Here is a 21,716-nt window from a genome sequence, read left to right as displayed (position 1 = left end):
ATTGGGCCTTAATAAAGTTTTTAAAACTTTTTACGTCTTCGGTCTCATATTTGGCCTTAGTAAAATTTTAAATTTTTTTTACTTCTTCGGCCTCATATTGGGCCTTAGTAAAATTTTAAAAACTTTTTACTTCATCGGCCTCATATTGGGCCTTAGTAAAATTTTAAAAACTTTTTACTTCTTCAACCTCGTATTGGGCCTTAGTAAAAATTTAAAACTTTTTACTTCTTCGGCCTCATATTGGGCCTTAGTAAAATTTAAAAACTTTTTTACTTCTTCGGCCTCATATTGGGTCTTAGTAAAATTTAAAACTTTTTACTTCTTCGGCCTCATATTGGGCCTTGGTAAAATTTGCCAATATAGTGCATGCCTTCGGAAACTAGAAACATGTAAATTTCATTGGGAAATAGATGTTCATACAATGTTGTACATGCGTCTCAATTAGGGAATTCAAATTGTAATACGGATTTAAATAACGAAATTAAATGAACTGAAATAAGCTAACAAGGCTTCCTATATCTTACTGAAAAAACTTTCTGAGCCTAGAAGCATGCCAAGTATTTTTTATAGGCTCCTCAGTCATGGTCTTCAGCTTGTATATCCCGGACCTGACCACTTCAGAAACTGCATAAGGGCCCTCCCAATTATGCTGAAGCTTCCCTTTCTTAGTGGGTATAGATGTAGCTAGCTCCCGAAGTACCAAATCACCCACAAAAAACTTCATTTTTTCACTCCCGAGTCGTAGTATTGGGCGGCTTGTAGCTGGTATTTTAAATTTCTTTGATGGGCTGCCTCACTTTCTTCTTCCAGAAGGTCTATGTTGGCTCTCAGACCAACCTCGTTATTTTCGATTTGAAAAACTTCTGTTTGATAGGACTCTAGGCCCACTTCAATTGACAAGAGGGCATATGTCCCGTAGGATAGTATGAAAGGAGTTTCTCCTGTGGACGACCTTGGTGTCGTTCGATATGCCCACAAGACCCACGGTAGCTCTTCGGCCCAAAGGCTTTTCGCCTCGCCCAATCTCTTCTTAATGCTGTCAAAAATAATCTTGTTCGCGGCTTCGATGGCACCATTGCCTTGGGGGTGACCCATAGAGCTAAACTTCTGCTAAATTTCGAAATGGTGTAAGGAGGTTCGGAACCGTAGTATGACCTACTCCAGCATGAACTTCTTTGCCGCCTCTTCGGTTATGGTGGCCAAATGACGAGCTTTCACCCACTTAGTCATATAATGGATGACAACTATGCAGTACTTCACTTGTTTAGTAATAGTCAGCAAGATTCCCACAATTTCTACCGCCCACATGGCGAAGGGGATTGGGCTCAAGACCGAAGTCATCTCCTATGAGGGTTGCTTCAAAATTGGGTTGAACAGCTGAAATCATCGCCCATCATTTCTTTGTGTATTGTGCATCAGCCCTCAGGTTCGGCTAGTAGAAACCTTGTCGAAGAATCTTGAAGGACAAAGCCCTTCCGACAAGGTGTTCTCCGCAGATGCCCTCATAGACCGTCTCTAGAGAAAGTTTCCGCTCTTCCGTATCCAGACATCAGAGAAGCGGGGATGAGGCCGACCTTCTGTAAAGTCTTCCATTTATGATGGTATAGCTGGCCACTCTAGATCCGACTTTCTGTGCCTCTTTTTTACCGAAAGGTAATGTTCCCTTTTCTAAGAAGGACAAAATCGGCGTCACCCAAGTTATCACCTGATGAATTTCCATACACTATTTTTGTCGATCGAAGGGGCCGTCACTTCGGTCAGATAAATAGACCCCGTGAGACTTTGAATCTCTGCCGTTTCCAGACTGGATAGCGCATCGGCTCTACTATTGTTTTTCTTAGCAATTTGGCTTAATTCAAACGACTGGAAAGACGGAGACAGTTATTTTACTTTGGCGGAATAGGCTCGAATTCTCGGTTCCCTTTGCTCGTATTCTCCAGAGAAATATTTCACTACCAACATAGAGTCACTGAATACCCTTAAATGTTTTACTTTTAGGTGCTTCGCCAAGCTCAATACAGCCATCAAGGCTTCGTATTCAACTTCTTTGTTGGTGGGGGGAAAGTAAACCGAATGGCTTGACATATCTCAAATCCATCAGGGGATGATAAGATAAGGCCTGCCTCATATTTTGACCCCGTTACTGACCCGTCGAGGAAAATTTTCCATTTTCCCGGTTGCTGGACTAACTGCTCTTCGGGCATCAAGTCCCTTTGCTCCAAAAAATTTCATTCTACCACGAAATCAGCTAGTGCATGGGCTTTGATGGACATTCTCGGAATGTACTCCAAATCATATTCGCCCAACTCAATTGACCAGGAGACCACTTTCCCTGAGGCTTCGGTTCTTGTCAAAGTTTTCTTAAGTGGCTGATCGGTCACTATTTGTACCGTTCTCCCTAGGAAGTAGTGTCACAATTTTTGGGTGGCCATAACCAATCCATATGCGAAGTTTTCAGCGTTGGGGTACTTGGTTTCAGCATCTTTTAGCATATGGGACACATAAAAAATAGGATGCTGATTACCTTCATACTCTTTCACCAACACCGCCCCTAGAGTTCGGTCTTACACTACGAGGTAGAGCTGCAGTGTTTCCTTTAGGTTCAGCCTCATCAACAGAGGTGCCTTCGTTAGATATTCCTTTACTTTCTCAAAAGCCGCTTGGCATTCGAGCCCCCACTCAAAAGCCTGCGAGCCTTTCAGCACGGCGAAAAAAGGCAATGCTTTTTCGGCCGACTTTGATATAAAGCGCTGAAGTGCTGCCAACCGGCCGGTTAGCTTCTGGATGTCTCTAATGCACTTCGGGGGTTCCATGTCTATTACCGCCTCTATCTTTTCAGAGTTGGCTTCTATACCCCGTTCACTTACCATATAGCTTAGAAACTTTCCACTGGCCACTCCGAACGTACATTGTCCCGGATTGATCTTCATATTGTTCCATCTCAAGATTTCAAAGCATTCTTTGAGATCTTTAGCATGATCTCGGAAAAGCGACTTGACAATCATGTCATCCACATAACACTCCATATTCCGTCCGATTTGTTCTTTGAAGACTTTGTTGACCATACGCTGAAAGGTTTCCCCCGTACTTTTCAGGCCGAAGGGCATTTTGATGTAGGCATAAGTGGGTGATGTTTAAAAATACCCATTTTTTGGGTGCAATGGCTGAAAATACCCATTTTTAAAACACATGGCTGAAAATACCGTTTTGGTAACGCAATTTGTAATTGGGTAAGTGTAATACGCATTTGAGAATTGGGTATCCAAGAAAATTACTAAAGATACGCATTTGTAGTTTGGAACTTTGGGTATTACCATTGGGATACGCATTTGCCAAATGCGTATCTTAAAAAAAATAAAAAATAAATAAATTGGATACCAATTTGACAAATGCGTATCTAGTACAAAACAGGATAACCAAATGGCAAATGCGTATCCAAAACGGTATTTTCAGCCATCCACTTCCGGAATGGGTATTTTCAATCATTTGCACCAAAAAAATGTTATTTTTAACATTCTTTCGGCATAAGTTTCCTTCGACGTGATGAAAGCTGTATTAGGACTGTCTGCATTATTCATGGCTATTTGACGGTATCCCGAAAACGCGTCAAGGAAGCTAGAAACTTAATAGCTGTTCGTGGCGTCTATCAGCTGGTCAATGCTTGGCAAGGGGTAATGATCCTTCGGACAAGCTTTATTAAGGTCGGTGTAATCCACACACATCCTCCATTTGTTATTTGCTTTTTTTACCACCACTACAATGGCTAGCCAATCCGGATATTCAATCTCTTCAATAAACTTGCCTTCTAACAGCTTCTCAACCTCGGCTTCAATAACCTTCTGTCGCTCCGAGGAAAAGGTCCTATTTCTTTGTCTGGCAGGCTTGGCCTCGGGCTTCACATTTAGATAATGTTTAGCCGTCTTCGGATCTAGCCCCGGCATGTCTTCGAGACCCCATACGAAGACTTCATGGTACTGTCTTACTACAACAATAACTTTCTCTTTCAGGTCAGGTTCCATATTTTTCCCTATACGGACCTACTCCGAACATCCAGCATAGACTTCGACCTCCTCAACTTCGGCCACAGGCTCAGCAATCGGGTAGGATAAGTCAGCCCCAAATTTCTCTAACTCAATATTCAAAAACTGTTTGTTCCCACTTGGTTCGGCTTTCGAACGCTTTTTTTCCCAATCGAGTCATTTTCCTCATACTCTTTGTCTTTGTCGAGGTCCTCAAGCATAATTATTTTTGCTGTTTTCTGGTCCCCCTCATTTCTCCTACCTCGTTCTCCGTAGGGAACTTCAGCTTTAGGAGAGGTATGGACTCCACAGCTTGAAAGGCGGACATGAAAGATCGGCCGAGCAGTGCATTATACTGGCTTTCGACCCTTACGACGTAGAACTTGACCTGTTTTTCAGAAGTTTAGGGCATTTTACCCATGGGAACAGGTGGAGTGATCGTACCTTCACAAGAGATGTGATGTCCGCCGAAAGCTTCAAGGGGTGCTTCTCGGCACGGTTCCATTTGCTTTCTGGCTAAGTTCATCTTGGTATATGTCCGATGGAACAGGATGTTGGTTGAGCTTCCTCCATCAACCATAACTTTCCATATCTTATTTTTCTTCAATTATGGGGTTGATCACCAAGGGATCCTCACGAGGAAATATGACATCCTCATAATCTTCTTCGGTAAAGGAGAGGGGCATCGCCTGTCTGGCAGGTCTGAACTGATACAAGTTGTAAACTTGGAGAGCATATCTTTTAAGGGCGTTCTTGCTGTCCAAACCAAGAGCACTACCTCCCGAAATGGTCTTCACCTCTCCCCGATACCGTTCATCGGGCCTCAGATTTCTTGTGTCAGTCTTTTCCAATTTCTTACAAACTCATTCAGCTCTCCTGCTTTAAACATTTTCTCTATCAATTTCTTCAAGTGGAAATATTCATCGGTGTTGTGCCCTTTATCCTAGTGGTAGTCACAGTACTTGTCCGCATTCTTTTTATGATCGGCCATTTTCATTTTGGCAGGGTGGACGAAGCCTGGCTTGCCCTTAATCTCAAGGAGAATCTTGGAGATCGGCACGTTAAGAGGTGTAAACGTGGTCGACTCTCTATCTCTTCTCCTATCTACGCCCATGTCGGTCTGCTTCTTACTATCATTCCTATGATCATCCCTTCGATCACAGTTGGACCCTCGGGAGTACTCATAGCGGCCGGACTTCTTGTTTCAGTCCTCTCCTCAGGGTTCTCTATACCCCTACAGGATCTCCATCTTTCTTTGGATGTTCTCACCTCTCACATATATATCATTAAGGGACTCGGAGGGGATAATCATAGAGTGAGGATAGGAGTTTCTTACTTTTGGTCAGATCCAGTTCAGTGGTTAAGTATCCCATAGCCTTTGTCTTGTTCAAATTGGTGACCATGTCCGCTTCCTCTTTGAACCTGACTAGGTAGTCACCTAAGGACTCGTTCACCCTTTGTAGGCAGTGGATGAGATTCTCAGTATCCTTCTCTCTTTGGCACAGATGTGAGGAGTTCCTTATAAACATTCCTTTCAACTGTTCATAGGAATGGATCGATCGTGGCCGAAGCGATTTGTACCACATCGAAGTCGCTCCCTTGAAGTAGATCTTAATGTCTTACACAGCATCATCTGGATGTGACCCATGCCAGTCAAGAACAGTTCATACTTATCACAATGGTCTTCAGAATCTCCCCTCCCATTGAATTCTATCATTTTCGGGAACTGTTTCTCCTCCCCTGAGAGAGGCCGAAATGCATTTATCTCTTCGGTCACCACTGGTTCACGATTGAATTTCTTGTCCCCAAACATGGCCTTTTCGAGCCTGGATAGCCTGGTGCCAGACACATTGCCTTCCTCCTCCTGGTCGGAGTCCGAAGTCATAGCGACCTTCGTTCTCCTCCTCCTGTGGTGTGAGTCAGAGTCCGTGGACTCATTTTACTCAATATGGACCCGCTTCTCTTTCCGAGAGACTTTTCTTCCTTTGATTTCCTCAAGCGATGCCCTAAGCGCCTTCTCTTCCAATTCCAACTCCTCCTTTCTCAGCTTGATGGCCTTCAGTTTCAGCGCGTCGGCTTCCCATTTCCTAGCCCTCGCCTATTTAGCCTCATCGGCCTATTTGGATTTTCCCTTTTCCTTGGACAGTTTCTCAGTCCTCAACTTCCTCAACATTGCTTGGTCTTCAGGAGTTGGGATTATTTCGGCTTCCTCGTCAAAATTCGGCTCCATATTTTGAGGGGTGATGGTAGACTGTAAAGTGTTATTGGGTTTTGGATCGGTGAACCCTGGAGGGTCGTGTTCCTCGTTGCCGTTAGTCATCGTTTCAGATCTCAGAACTTAATCCCGTATTCCCGCAGACGTCGCCAAATGTTATAACCTAATTTCTGCCGACCTTGTCTTCGCCTTGATGAATAGACTTCGGCATGTATTACGTTAGCGTTCCTCCTCCGCTCTCTTCGGTCTGTTCCCCTCAAAGGGAGGAAGTGGATGTTGTGGCTTAAAAGACCACGTCGTCGCCCATATTGGGCCGATCCACCTTCATCTTCCTTTCTTGACACTCATCGGCCTAGGGGTGAGAAGAAAACCGCAAAAACCGCAAAAACCGCGCGCACCGTACCAATCTGCACCGAAAAACGCGATTTTTAGTTTTTGTGGTGCGGTTGCGGTTTGAAGTTTTAGTAAACCGCGAGATGCGGTACGGGTTGTGGTTTTAAATTTTTGAAATGCGGTTCAAACCGCACCGCAATATTTAATATGTTGTAAATATATATAAATGTATATATATATGTAATATACTTATATTCGTATCGAATCATCCCACTCAATATTTACAGCCCAATACTTAATTAGGTTATTGTTTTCTCTTCAGTTGGCCGCACAAGCACTTCCCACATGTACCAAGATTACATTACATCCTATTGTTTCTTAGTTTCCTATGTGATTAGAATAGTTAGCCTTGAACTCAATTCATGATCACTGTTTACAAATTTTTTTTTCAAACTTAATAATAATTCATGATCAAATTTCGGAGCTGGTATTTATGTCTTTTGCTTTGCACTTTTAAGTTATTATTATTTTGTAATTGAATTCCGAAAAAGTTAAACTTTCCGGTGTGTAATTTCTAACTTGTATTATTGAAGAATATTGGCGAATTTGTGTTATATTATTCGGAAATTTGATTAAATTTAAGTTTTGTATTTTATTTAAATCATTCGAACTTTTAAAGTGTAAACCGCAGTGAACCGCACCAAACCGCAACGCATTTTCGTGGTGTGGTTTATGCGGTTTTTAAGGGTGCGGGTGCGGTTTGGAAATTCGATCAAACCACATGTGCGGTTTGGTTTGCGGTTTGAGAAAAAAATCGCACCGCCCGCACCACGCTCACCCCTATATCACCCCACGGACATTTAAAGTCCTCTTTAGCCCATACGAACATGATGGGCCTTCAACAGTAGTTGCATAGGTTCAAACCCGATGAAATTAATTAAATTATTGTCAAATATGTTGATATAATGTAGTTTTAGAGAGTTGATTTTGAAAGTAGGATGAAAATATATAGATAAATTACTAAAAATATCATTTTTGTAGTTTTTTTTACGATTTTACCATCTTTTAAATATATTTGCAAAAAATCTTTTGCAACCAAAATCTACTAAATGCAACTCTTTTTCGATTTTCAAACTAATAATTAAAGTGTATTTTTAGTTGCGCTTCAGTTGGCATTTGATTAAATCAATACAACTTATTAAGCAATGCATTATGCAATTATGTTTATTATTGATTTTTAAAGTTAGAGTTGTTATCGATTGTCATTTATCTTGATTGTATGGTTGAAAAATTGTGAAGTGTTATTTTTTTCAAATTTTTTTAAGAAATAATATTTTCAAAAAATAATTTATAAAGATAAGGTATTTAAAAAAAAATCAAACTTGGTTATTTTTCAAAAAAAAGCTCAAATATGCAATACACAAATTATAATTTAGTTATGTAATTATAGGGAACTGAAGTTAGTGAAGCTAAATAATTTAAATTTTGTATAATTATGTTTAAGTAGATTTTCAAAACGAGTAAATTAAGCTATTGAGAGATAATCAAAATTTTTTATTTTGGTACATCTTGGGAAACAGATAATTATACGTTATATATAAATGAAAAAAATGATCAAAGTAATAAATTTAAAATTATGACAAAATTAAAAAGTTGGTAAAACCAAAATTTGGTGGAACCAAATAATGGTGAAATCAAAGTACTACTAAAAAGAATTTGCGCTTATTGATAAAAGTTATAGATTCTAATTTTAAATTTATCACTGACAATATTTTAACATCTTATCTTATTTTCCTGTTATGAAATATTAATACGTGTCTTAACATAGTATTCAATATTCCTTCTTAGCAGTATGATTGATAAAAAAATACTTGAATTAAATAAATGGGATGGAAGAACTCAAGATTAAGACCCGGAAAAGTTTTCCATTTTTTCATCTTCATTTTTTTAAAAAAAATTCAAAATTTTCATTTCTAAGAAAATCATAGAAAATTGAAAAAATATGTTTCAATGCCTTACTTTTTGCAAACAAGTGAAAATGGAAATTATGTTCAACTTAAATTAGGTTTTGTTTTTCAAATTTCACCTGATCTTTTTTGGCTAAAATAAATTTAAAAAGTTTATTTATATTAAATTAAATGACTCCTTAATTTAGAAAACTCAATACATTATTTTATAAATTTTCCACTTTTTAATTTGTATTTTTATAAAATTTACATATTTTTCCTTTCATTAGGAAATTACAAAAAATAAAACAAGCACATATAAAGATTTAATCAAACTAAACGATATGAAACACATGAAACTTACCCGCAAGAGTTGGCTCAGTTGCGTTTATCTTGATTTACGTGATTTTGTAGTTCAACTGATTTTGCAGACTATTGAGTGAGCCCGTAAAAACACATGAAACTAAAAAGAAAAGAGTAACTAAAGGGTAAAAGTAATTAAATTAGTCTCTGTTAAAAAATTATTAAAATCTGTGAAACTAAAAACTAATATCATATATAAATATTTATTGATATGAGCATGAGGACAATAACAATGTTAAACATTAAAAGTTTATTAGGTTTAATACTTTATCTTTTGAGAAAGGATATACTGCTAATGAGTTATTAACAAGTATGCTAAGTGGATATAATAATAATAATAATAATAATAATAATAATAATAATAATAATAATAATAATAATAATAATAATAATTTATGTATGTACTATAATAATCTACTTTGTTTTTATCAATTATAATTTCACCCAATAAAAATATTAATACAAAATAATGCAGTAATTTTTCTTTTTGATTCAATGAATGACAATTACACGTATATATTGATAACAGTTGTCAACTCAACTTATATTTATAACTTATAAACTGATAAGTTCAATGTTAGTCACCACGTACTTTTTCTTAACTTATTTTGATATTTCGTATTTTTATTAATTTCAGTTTTAAAATATATGTTTTTTTTGAATAATTCGTGTTTTCATTCCTTAAACCAAATCACTTTTGAGTACATGAGAAATAAAATCCGGGGGGATATCAATCCACTCCCTCTCTTCTGACATAGAATAAGTAGCTAAAACATGAGCTACCCTATTGCAGAATGATAAATAAACCTAAGAAGCACTGGATTTATGTGCTTTAAAAGTTGAATACAATCACCCACTATTGTACCGAACATAGCCGCACATGGCTTTCCATTACATGCATCCACCAATACCTGTGAATCTGTTTCGACAATGCAACACTGAGTTCTTCTGCTTTAACCATGATAATGCTTCATTCATTTCAAGTGCCTCGGCTTCCCTTGGTGACCATGCTCCTACAATTTTATTGTTCCTCGCCCCCAGAAAGAAGCCCTGCTCATCTCTCAATACACATCCCACTCCTACACTGCCATCAGGGAACACTGCTACATCTGTGTTGATTTTAATCCATCCTGCCATAGGTTTTCTCAAGAACTGATCACCTACTCCTACACGCTTTACATGAGCACTTTTCCATTATGTTAAGTAACTTGTAGCCATAGCTTTTACTCCATAAGCTGATCCATTTATATGCTCCCAGACCCACTTATTTCTTCTGTTCCATATAGCCCAAGCTAACATTCCAATATGCACACACTTTTCTCTAGTACATACTTCAAAGAGTCGCAGGAATACTTCGAAGGCTGTATTGTGCATTTCTGTCCGTACCACCTGTTGCAGACCAGCCATACTCCACACTGTACGAGCAAAATCACAGTTGAATAAAACATGATTATCCGTCTCTGCTGCACTCCAACACCATGGACATCGATTACTTTGCATCACTCTTTTAATCATTAATGCATTCGCAATTGGTAAGCATCCCTTGCATATTCTCCAAATAAAGTGAGTTACCTTACCTGGGAGTTGTAGTGACCATAGTTTATGCCAAAACTCTTATACGTAGTATCTAACTCCCCTTACAACCACCTATATGCACTCTTCACAGTAAACTCACCTGTGTCATCTAACAACCAAAACCAGCTATCATGCTTGTCAGTCATTGGAATGGGTATACGTTTGATTAGTGCAACATCCCTAGTATTAAAGAGATCATCAATCACGTCATAATCCCGCATCCTTCCTGTTCCATCCATCAGGCCTCGAACATTTATATCCCTTAATGGTTCCTGCATATTAGTTGTTACATACCCATTTTCTTCATCCGGCAACCAAGGTACATGCCAGACCCTCGTTGCTTCACCTGTTCCGATTTTTCTTCGAGCTCCTGCTTTAATAACCTCGAAAGACTCCATTAAACTCCTTCAAATAAAGCTTGGATTTTGCCCCAGCTGTGCATGAAAGATGGATGTATTAGGATAATATCTGGCCTTTATTATCGCAGAAACAAGTCCATTTGATTGATTTAGCAACCGCCAGCATTGCTTAACCAACATCTCCAGATTAAATTTCCTCAACTCCTTAACCCCTAAACCTCCACACCCCTTAGGCATGCACAGTTTCGACCAGGACAACCATTTAATTCCTTTACCCTCTGCTCCCCATCCCCACATAAAGCCATTCATTTTTCTCTCTATTTCTTCACATATACCAATTGGGATAAGGAAAAGGTTCATCCAGAATGTAGGTAAAACTTGTGTTGCTGATGATAACAACGTTAGTTTACCTTGTTTGGATATATCCTTATGCACCCAACCTTGTATCTTTTGTTGTGCCTTATCTATCAGAAATCCAAATGTCTCCATTTTGCTTCGTCCCAACCTCATAGGCATCCCAAGATACTTGCCTGGAGCTTCTGTTTCCTGGACTTGGAGAATAGAGCAGACCTCGTTCCTGTCTTCTATCTTTGTATTCAGACTAAAACTAATACTTGACTTATTTGTATTAATCATTTGTCCAGAAACATGTTGGTATTTTTCCAGGATAGCCTTCATCATCCGTGTTTCACTCTGCCTTGCTTGGAAAAAGAAGTAGCAATCATCTGCAAAAAGCAGATGTGATACCGAGGGTGCTCATCGAGCTATCTTGCAACCATGAATGAGTCTGTCTGTTTTGTACCTTCTCATAAGACCAGTCAATCCCTCAGCACACATTATATACAGATATGGTGAAATAGGATCACCCTGTCACACACCACGCGTTGGAATAATTTTTCCAAACACTTTGCCATCCTGTAGGAAGCTGTAAGTCACTGTTTTTATGCATTTCATAATTCGATCTATCCACAGACTAGGAAAACCAAATTTTTTATGCATATATTCAATGAAATTCCATTCTAATTTGTCATACGCTTTAGACACATCAACTTTCAAGCCAGCCATCCCTACTGCCCCTTGTGTTTTCCGATGAATATAGTGATTAACCTCAAACGCCACCATTGCATTGTCTGTCAATAACCTATTTTCAATGAATGCACTCTGTTGTTCCGAGATAATTGTCTGAAGCGTTGGTTTCACCCTATTTGCCATCACCTTGGATAGTATACACATTATCACATTACAAAGGGAAATTGGTCATAAATCTCCAACCTTCTTTGGATGCTTCACCTTAGGGATCAGACATACCAGCGTTGCATTCAAATTTTCAGAAAACTCACCTATTTCAAAGAAATTCTGACAGAACCGCCATACATCGATACCCACTATATCCCAATATGCTTGAAAAAATGACGGATTTAAACCATCCATACCAGGAGCCTTGTCAAGATGCATAGAAAATGCAGCCCTTTTTACCTCTTCCTCAGTTATTTGCATCACAATGGTTTGCTTTTGTTCTTCTGTTAAGTGTTTAAAGCCAATCCTATCTGACAATACTTCCTCCATTCCCGATGTACTGAAAATACTGTCAAAATACTCCGTAATAAGCCCTTGAATATCCTCCTCTGTGTCCTTCCAGTCCCCATGTTCATTCTTCAGCATTTTAATTTTATTATGTTCCTTTCTCGCCGTTGCATATTTGTGAAAGAATTCGGTGTTTTTATCACCATCACGTAGCCAGAATTGCTTAGCCCTTTGCCGCCAAAAGATTTCCTTCTTCTCCAGCAGTTTCAAATAACACCAACGGGCCTCGTTATAATATCTAACCCCAGCTGCATCCCTTCTGCTTCGAAATCTTCTCATATCTGCTCTATATCTTGCCAATTTCAGCTTCATATCATTCACCAAACTTCCTCCCCACTCCTCCAGCTTGGAACAACAATTCACCATCTTTGTTAAGATATCATTATTGTTTCCTGCATTCCAACTTGACTCCATTATACTTCGACACTCACTCTCTTTAATCCACACATTCTCAAAATGAAACCTGTTTCCTTTTTGGATGTATACCTGTCGATTCAACTGTAAGAACAAGGGCATATGATCAGATGTTGACACCTCAAGTACTTGCACCTCAGCCGCTGGAAATATCTCACACCATTCTTTTGTAGCTAGACCTCGATCCAGTCGTTCCTGAATCCATCTTTCTGTTCCCCGTGCCCTCTCCCATGTAAACATATCTCCTTTAAACCCCAAATCTTGTAAGCCACATTCTAAGATTGTTTCTGAAAACCCCGTTAACAATGCTCTCGGTTGATACTGACCTCCTGGTTTTTCTTCCTGAGAGCTCATATCATTGAAGTCGCCAATAATACACCAGGGTAAATTAGATGTATTGGCTAGATCTCTCATCAAATTCCACGATTGTAAACGTCTTTGTCGCTCTGGGAACCCATAGAAACCTGTATACCTCCATTTATTCATGTTTTCATGCATGCATTCGAAGTCGATGAAATTGCTACAACTATCCAAAATATTTACACCATCTTCAGTTTTCCAGAATAATGCAAGACCCCCACTATGACCCTGTGAATCAACTGCAAAGCACTTTTTAAACCCTAGTTTTTTCCTAACCTTTTCTACTTTATTTGCTTTAATCAAAGTCTCACTCAAGAATATTATACTGGGCCGCAACTGGTTATTGATTTCATGCAGAAATCGAACTGTCCGTGGGTTGGCCAGCCCACGACAGTTCCAAGCTAATAGACTCATGATTCTTGGCGGGCCTGGACTCCAGAACCTGCCATTTGCAAGTTTTTTGGCCCAACTGATGAGGTTTGACTTACATCTTCTCCCATAATTGGCCCATGACTTATATCTTCTCCGATAATTAGCCCATGATTGTCTCCAACTAAATCTTCATCTACGCATTTTCTTTTATTTTCCATAACTATATTTTCCGCCTCCATTTCGGTAACTGCCATATCCGTACTCATTTTTTCTTGTGCTTTGATTGCTGCAATCTCTCCACCACCGTGCACGGTTGTTGTTGCTTTATTTTGCTGCTTTTCCCAGGCACTATCCTTATCTCCCATATTTCTAATCCATCTCGGCCCTGTGTTAATCTTAGCATTTTTATTTGGTGCACGCAGCCAGGCACCATATGCTTTCTCCACCATTTTTTCCGGATGAGCATAGACTACATTACAATCCCTTTCGGAATGTCCTATAATCCCACAGACAAAACAGAAGGTTCCCAGTCTTTCATACTTAAAGTTCAACCAACTCCAACTATCTCATTCCCTCTTTATCTTCAACCTCCGTTTCAATGACTTATTGATATCTAATAACACCCTGATACGAACATACGGTTTCCACCCCCCTACGAATGTGTTCTGGTCCGATTTGATATACGTACCTATGGATGATCCTACACTTTTAAGTATATTCTCAGACAAGAATCCTCTTGGTATATCATAGATCTGCACCCATATTTCCACATGCTGCAATGAAACTGCAATTGGATCATCACCCTCTTGAACCTGATGATAGACTAGCATGGCTTGCTCAAATGACCACGGTCCTCCTTCAATAACTTTTTGAATATCCAGTGGATGAAAGAATACAAAGGAGTATAATTTAAAATTCATGAATGAAGATAATTACTTTTATAAATGATTTATTTTATTTCATTTAAGTAAAATAAATTCTGACTTTACACTTATATAACTTATAAGTATTAATCTACTTATGACTTATAAGTCACTTATTCATTTTAAATGATAAGTTATTTATTTTAAGATTTCCCAAACACCACTATATATTGTTGTTATACATGTATTTAATTCACAGGGTGATTTTCATTTTTCCAAAGTGAGAAAACGGTCTTTTCATTTGAATGGGAAAGTTAGAGAACTATTAAAGTGTGCTTTCTACAATTTTCTAAAACCTAGTTACAAGTTTTGGAAAACCCGGTTTGACAGTTTTAGTGTTTTCTTTTGCAATTTCTATTTTTTTATTTTTCTTACATAAATTTTCTGTTTTTGCAAAATTGCAGGTTTGAACATATTTTCTATTTTTTTATTTTCTTACAAAAATTTTCAGTAAAACTAGTAAAGTAAATAGCCTCTTTCTCTTTCTTACAAAAGTCTCTCATAAGTTATATCCAAAGGCTAGGAGTTATATTTATTTCTTTTAATTGTGTATCCATTTTAATAAGGATTTTGGTTTGTTAACTGTAAGATTCAGTATAGGTATAAGTCTTATTAGTTTCACATTTGTTTCACATCTTTAATTATAAATTAATACTAATTTTGAGAATATAAGGCTTACATAAAACAATTTTTATCATTTGAAATAATGAAAAAAACGTAATAGAGAAAATTAATATAAATTTTTCAAATTTTATAATAATACATTAGAAACTACAATATTAATAGGCAATGTTTAATATTAGAATATTAAAATAAACGCATATGTTATCACTAAAAAATTAGAACACCAAAATATTAACTATATTTTCAAAAGATATGCTATTACACATTGCATATTATCTAATAAATTTTATTAGAAAAAACTAATATAATTTTTCAAATTTAACAATAATACAATATTAATTAGAAGCTCGAAGTTCAAATTCTAAAATACCTAGGAGCAAATACAACACATTCCAATTCTTGCTCATATGGACATTATCCATTATCCCATTTCGTACATAGTCAAACTAACTTCACACAGAAATCAATAATGTAATATACGAAGATACATTATTCGGTCGACATTGCCAGCAAATAGTGTACGAATATATCCATCACTTACAATAATATATGTAACAGAAGTGCTAGGTTAATGAAAATTGGATCTCAAAACGGTTTTAAGTATTATTTTTTAATTGATCATTATACAATTAATAGAATAGATATCATATACATTCATATCAATCAAAATGATACGGTCATATTTTTCACTCATTCCATTTCATCCCCCGACCAAACACGACATAAAACTTAATATAAAAGATAAGAAAGAAATGCCTAACTGGGGTGTGCAGCTGTATCTGCAATTACTTAGTATATATTAAACCGCCTAGCTAGCGTGGAAGGATAGAGAAGAATCTCTCCCTGCAACCGGACTGTGTATGTTTGTAGTTATGCTACCCCTCTTCAAGTTGCTGTGGATATTGAGGTGGTAATGGTGATGTTATTCATTGCTATAAAATTAAAACATTAGTATAATAGTGTATAGTCGACATTGGAGTTGTAGATTGAGCTGATGAACTAGTACAAAAATATTTGCATCGGGTCTAATAATAATAATTTTTCTAATTTTGTAAGCGACTCCATTAAAGCTCACCTCTGTCTTCTGTAAGCTTTAAGTCCGAATTTGCTTAAAGAGCATAATAACTTACAATGAATCCAGTTACATTCAAAAATATCGGTGATTTCGAAAACTATTTGTGAAGTACTCGAAAATAATTAGGATTCATGGAAGACGCATATGTTCACTACTAGAACTTGAATATGGAGCTCTATTAAGAGGAGATGATCTTTGTAGTCTTTTGTGTAAAGAAAAAGTTTTTTTTTTTCGCAGTTCATGAGTATGTAGTCATACAAATGCAAGAAAGGAAGGCTAACAAGTCAGGTTGTAACATAGCCAAGAGCAACAAGATCAAACAAACATCAAACCGTTAATTACAATATGTTACAAGCGATATTCAAGGGCATTGCAGATCAAGTCCGTTGCCTCTAAGTTCCAACTCCACATATGTACAATAACATTGCATAAAACACAAAGTAGGCAGGAAGTACTTAGTTGAAAAGCGAGATATAGAAAAGCACAAAAGTTCTACAGGGGGCCTCGTAGCATAGTCTGATCATATTCTTCTACGAGGTGTAGTAGTTAAGGTATGATCATCATTCGCAGTCTTCCATTTCTCCAGGAGTTTTTGATGTTCTAGGCTGCAATGTTGCGTTGTTCTGTAAAATAAAACATATATAATTGGTTTTAGTAAGAAACTGACTATCAATTTTGTCTTGTAATTACTTAACAAAAACATGAAAGAATAATGGTAAGTAACATGCATCATCTTGAAGATATCCCTGGGGATAGAATCCGAGATAATGACCATTTATATTAGCAACAGTTGGCAATTGAGCTGCTGTGTTAGCAGAGTGTTGCAGTGTAGAAACTGGCACAAATGCCGGGAAGGGCACCATCGCCATGTTCATTCCCATAGCCATGCTCATTCTCATCTTGCCGCCCAAAGATAACATCTGCAGTTGCTGTATTAGGTTTAAATGCACTTAAAATTATGAATTGATGAATTTATAGTAACATATGCACGACTATGAAACGATGCAAATATCAAGCTATAGAGCCATAGAATTGTTAAGATACAGACATTGACTTGATACTGAAGTGACTTCAAGTAGCGGAACGTTTCCTCTAGCAGAGAAGCTTTGTCTATCTGTAATTCAAAACAAGGTATAACAATGAAAATCTAACTCATTTTTTATCACAAACACACACAGTTTGTTGATTTAATGAAAAAATCCAACCTTATTGCAGCCAGGAACAAGTTCTCGTAATTGCATTATCCTTTCATTTATCCTATCTCTACGTCTCTGCGTGATTTATAAATATAAGCAACAATATCCAAATCATAAGGTTTGTAGTCAATTCATGAGACACTGCAAATAGATTAAAGTGAGAAATTCATACCCTCTCGCTACCACAGTGGCTTTTGTTTCTGCGAATTCTCTTCGCCAAGGGTTCGCTACCATCATCTTGCTCCTCAGCCTTTGATAACAGAAGCATGAGGATAAAGATAATAGACAAATTATTAAGCTAGTAACCTTAACATACACTAACTTATTACTTTGATATGGCACCAAATCAATGTTCTTGAAATATTTTCGAACGTCTCGCAATTTTATGTAACAGTAATTTACAATTTACCTAGAAGTTGGAAACATTAATAAAGTTTACCTAAATTAAGGTGGGAACTCCCTACATAGCTGATGCATGTTAGTTATGGTGTATATATGTACAAGGACACGTCCAGGGGCAGGGTTATATGCGAAGATGCCACGTGGATAACTGGAGATAGCGTGGCAAACAATTATGGCAAGTAACAGAAAGAGTGTTTATTGAGTGAAACGAAGGGCCTTGATTGCCCTGAGGACTAGTACACTACGGTACACTACGGTTCACCAGAAAACATCAAAGAAAAAACAACATTTGATCGATCCCTGGGTGAGTGTGAGTTTACTTAATCAAAATATGCATAGATATTTAATTGATCAAAACATGATAAAAATAAAATTTGAATCCCAAGTGCACTTAGTACTCAGGGGTGTGTTGCGCACCTGATTCTCTTCCTTGACAACAGATGTGCTGCCTTTCTCTTTGGTCTCTTCCACAGCAATTACCACCGACGTTGGTTCAGCCTCTTCCACAGTAGCTACAACTGGTGTTGGCTCTGTCTCAACAGCCGGCTCATAATAGATAGGTGCAGTGCTGCTTGGAAATGGAGAGACAGCCCAGGGGGAGTTGTGTACTGCAGGAGCAGTGAAATAGTGATGGTTATTGTTGAACACGGAAGGTTCCACCAGACCAGGCTCCAAAGGAGGCATATAGTCAGATTGGTGTTGAGGCGGCTTTGGGATCCAAAGAGCATCCTCAGCTTGTTGTGGTGGTGGTGGTGGAGTTGTGACCGGCTGTTGAAAAAGTTTCACAGCCGGTTGGGGATCCACTTGTTGTGGTAGACCTGTAACCGGCTGGACAAATTCATAGGGTTTCCCTAAAACGAACTCTGTAGTAGGCTCAGTGAGTTGTTGACTAGCCTGGAGAAACTTCATCACTGAATCAAACTCGGCCTGCTGAGGTGGAGTTGCCATTACGTAGTCATAAAGAGTTTCATTTTCTCCCTGCTGTCGCCGAGTTGCAACGTACTGGCCCAGAGAAATTTCATTGTTGTAGTTCTCTATCCAGGAACTCAATTCAGAGTCATGATTATCATTATTCATTGTACTGAAAAGAAACAAATAAACAAGAAAGCAAGCAAATTATTAGCCAAAAACTCATTATGAAGCAAGTGTGCACACTATTCACAGAAAAAAACTAACACCATAGCTGACAAACAAATGAAATATACTAGAGAAACGAATTTATGATTATAACTAAATATATTTAATTAAAGACTGACCTTTTAGGTTTGTGTACTTGCATCTTTTGGCCGGAGGTGTGTATTTGATATGGGGTTTGCAACTTCCTTTATATAGGATAGAAAGGCTAACGTTAAACCGCCTCTCAGATAGTGACCGTGACCTAATCGGTGAGAAGTGGTCACTAAATTTATTACCGTCCTATAACAAAAAAAAAATTGATGTTTTCCATCTTTGTGTCACTAGCTACAAGTTAGTGCTGCATCATATTCATCATTTCTATTTTTGGAATGCTCTAGTACTTAAGACCATAGTACACATGCAATCTTGATTCAGTGCAATAAAATCTTATTGAGACATCACCCCCTCTTCCAAGGAGCAGCATATCCACCTGTAGGTATTAAGGAAGATTGATAATGTTATTGTCAAATCCTCAAAATATATTAATATTCCATTTTTTTTATTTATATATTTTGCACCTTACTACTAAAATTTGTTCAAAAAATAATGATTATTACTCAAATAATTTCATAAGTATAATTAAAATCATATAAAAATATGTATTATTTTGTAGGATTTAACCTGTTTTTTTTGTTTAAGAGGCTGCCAAAAATTTGCAATCCTTTGACATTTATGTCATCCCAACTAAAAGAAAATTTGTAATGTGGGCACCTAAATCATGTGGTGTAAATATAAAAGAAAAAAAATGTGAGATTAAGTGTACATGAGACATCAATTGTACAATAAATATTTATAATTTATAATTTAATAATTTAGTAATTTATCAATAATCAATATTAAAATATATGTAATTTAATATATATACATATATATAATAAATATTATATTTATTAGATAACTATAAAAAGTGGTTTCTTATATATATGTAATTGATAATTTTACATATACTCTACAATATAAGTTAAACAGTTTAAGTAATTTAAAATGTTCTTGCATCAAAATAAAATGGCATAACTTAAATACCCATCAAATTTGTTAACCAGGAGTAAAAAATTCATTGTAAGAAACTATTTTAATATACTCAAATTATATGAGAGTTGTACTTGTATAAATAATCCCACTTCTGTTTATATGAGATTAAACTATTTTAATTTAAAATATAAAACCACATGCTATATATGTATATTTTAATTCAATTTATTATATATTTTCATTTTGATGATATAGTTTATTGAAAAATCTTAAACATGCATGACATGATCACACGAATTTGTATACATGAGATAATAAAAAATTACTTATTATTAAACAATTACCATGTCTTGTTCTATAATATTTCATTATACTTTTATAACCCTAAAATTTACAATTCAATACTTTTTTTTAAATTTAATGGTAACATATAACATATATCTCTAGGAAAAGTCAACCTATTTTCTTGTTAGAGACCATCCAATCTAATTTTGTTTGTTAATATTTAAATATCTAAATCTACATTTCGTTTTAAATTGAAGAATCCATTCAAAAAGTTTATTTTCCCAAAGATACATAATTTTTTATATATAATTAATAATATTAAGTGAGCAATAAATCTATAAACATAAATTTCAAAATTTTACAACTATTTAACTTATTACTTTGTTTTTTATATTTATCAACTTTTCTACACATGTTCTAAACTATTGACCGAATAATTATTTTTTTTGTAATTTCCTTTTATAAATCATGATTTTAGTTACATCTTTTTTAATAAAAACAAGTTTTGAAAAATATTATCTACCCCCAAAATAAGATGTGTGAAAAATTAAACTCAAATATTACAAAAATAAAAATGTGGTAAGTCTCCTGACACGTCAATATAAATACAACAAAACGACAATTAGGTGAATAATGCTGATAAAATAACAGATTATCTGATATGTCGGATCAATAACACTGACTAACATATCTGATTTGTCAGAATGATCTCATACTGACTATTTGTCGGAATGATCCCATACAAACATCATCAGATATGATATAAGATCTAAAAACATTAATCAGTTTGTAATCACAGATTCATTAATTTAATATTCCGATGAAGACTTCATTTTTCAATTTATGGAGTTATTTTATATTTGGCATTGCTAGTAATATAAGTTTTTTTATCAAAAATATGATAAATTTAAAAAGTCTATTAAAAAAATCATATTCCCATTCTTTTGAAAAAAATCAGGATTACCATCATAATTTTTCATTTTCTTATATAGAAACATATGAACATCAAAAATATTACCAAACATTGATTTAATTTTTTTAACAATATCTTTTCACCAACACTTTTTTTAACATCACATCAATTTCTAACCACAGTCCTCTTAAATCTCACCCGATGACATACTCTTCCTTTGTTTAAATTTAAATTTTTGGTTCTTATTTTATTTTAAAAATAAAATTTTATCAACTAAATAAATTTTTTGCTTTGTATAATTAGCATAATTCTAATTTAGTTATTCTATCTTAAAAAATATTTATCTCATCCGTTTTTTTTCCACTAACTAAAGTTACATTTTATTCAATCAACTCAAATACATTAATTTTCATTATATATTGTTCATTAATCAAAATTACATTTTATTCGATCAACTCAAATAAATTAATAATTTCTCTAATATAAAATTAAGACAACAAAACTTAATTTGTTTTCCTCTTTCATTCATATTTTATTTAACATATTTATTGAATATGGACAATAAATTTTTAGACAAGAAAAATTATAATATTGAAAAACAAAAATTGTA

General features: G+C 35.9%; 3 protein-coding genes across 8 annotated transcripts; all 3 read right to left on the bottom strand.

Moving 5' to 3' along the window:
- Positions 1-720: 720 nt before the first annotated feature.
- Positions 721-1,095, bottom strand: LOC141686576 (uncharacterized). The gene has a single exon (XM_074491600.1). The coding sequence runs from the start codon at positions 1,093-1,095 to the stop codon at positions 721-723; it is 375 nt and encodes a 124-aa protein (XP_074347701.1).
- Positions 1,096-9,767: 8,672 nt separating this feature from the next.
- On the bottom strand, positions 9,768-10,849 carry LOC141686575 (uncharacterized). The gene is made up of 3 exons (XM_074491599.1): positions 10,552-10,849; positions 10,209-10,453; positions 9,768-10,049 (listed from the first exon to the last, which is right to left on the bottom strand). The coding sequence occupies exons 1-3, from the start codon at positions 10,847-10,849 to the stop codon at positions 9,768-9,770; spliced, it is 825 nt and encodes a 274-aa protein (XP_074347700.1).
- A 5,673-nt stretch (positions 10,850-16,522) lies between these two features.
- Positions 16,523-19,133, bottom strand: LOC141686999 (uncharacterized). Of its 6 annotated transcripts, none has more exons than XM_074492129.1 (6): positions 19,017-19,133; positions 18,178-18,841; positions 17,531-17,608; positions 17,211-17,276; positions 16,891-17,091; positions 16,523-16,785 (listed from the first exon to the last, which is right to left on the bottom strand). In XM_074492129.1, exons 1-6 carry the CDS (start codon positions 19,037-19,039, stop codon positions 16,723-16,725), a joined length of 1,095 nt encoding a protein of 364 aa, XP_074348230.1. In that variant the 5' UTR covers positions 19,040-19,133; the 3' UTR covers positions 16,523-16,722. The 6 variants fall into 6 exon arrangements, with proteins under 6 accessions (XP_074348230.1, XP_074348233.1, XP_074348231.1 ...); XM_074492132.1 differs by having other exon boundaries at positions 16,935-17,091; XM_074492130.1 differs by having other exon boundaries at positions 16,891-17,082.
- Between the last annotated feature and the right edge of the window lie 2,583 nt (positions 19,134-21,716).

The sequence above is a fragment of the Apium graveolens genome, chromosome 9, assembly GCF_009905375.1.
Source record: "Apium graveolens cultivar Ventura chromosome 9, ASM990537v1, whole genome shotgun sequence".
In the NCBI taxonomy this organism is placed as follows: Eukaryota; Viridiplantae; Streptophyta; class Magnoliopsida; order Apiales; family Apiaceae; genus Apium; species Apium graveolens.
The sequence above is the reverse complement of the archived record's forward strand: the minus strand, read 5'-3'. Positions and strand labels throughout refer to the sequence as shown.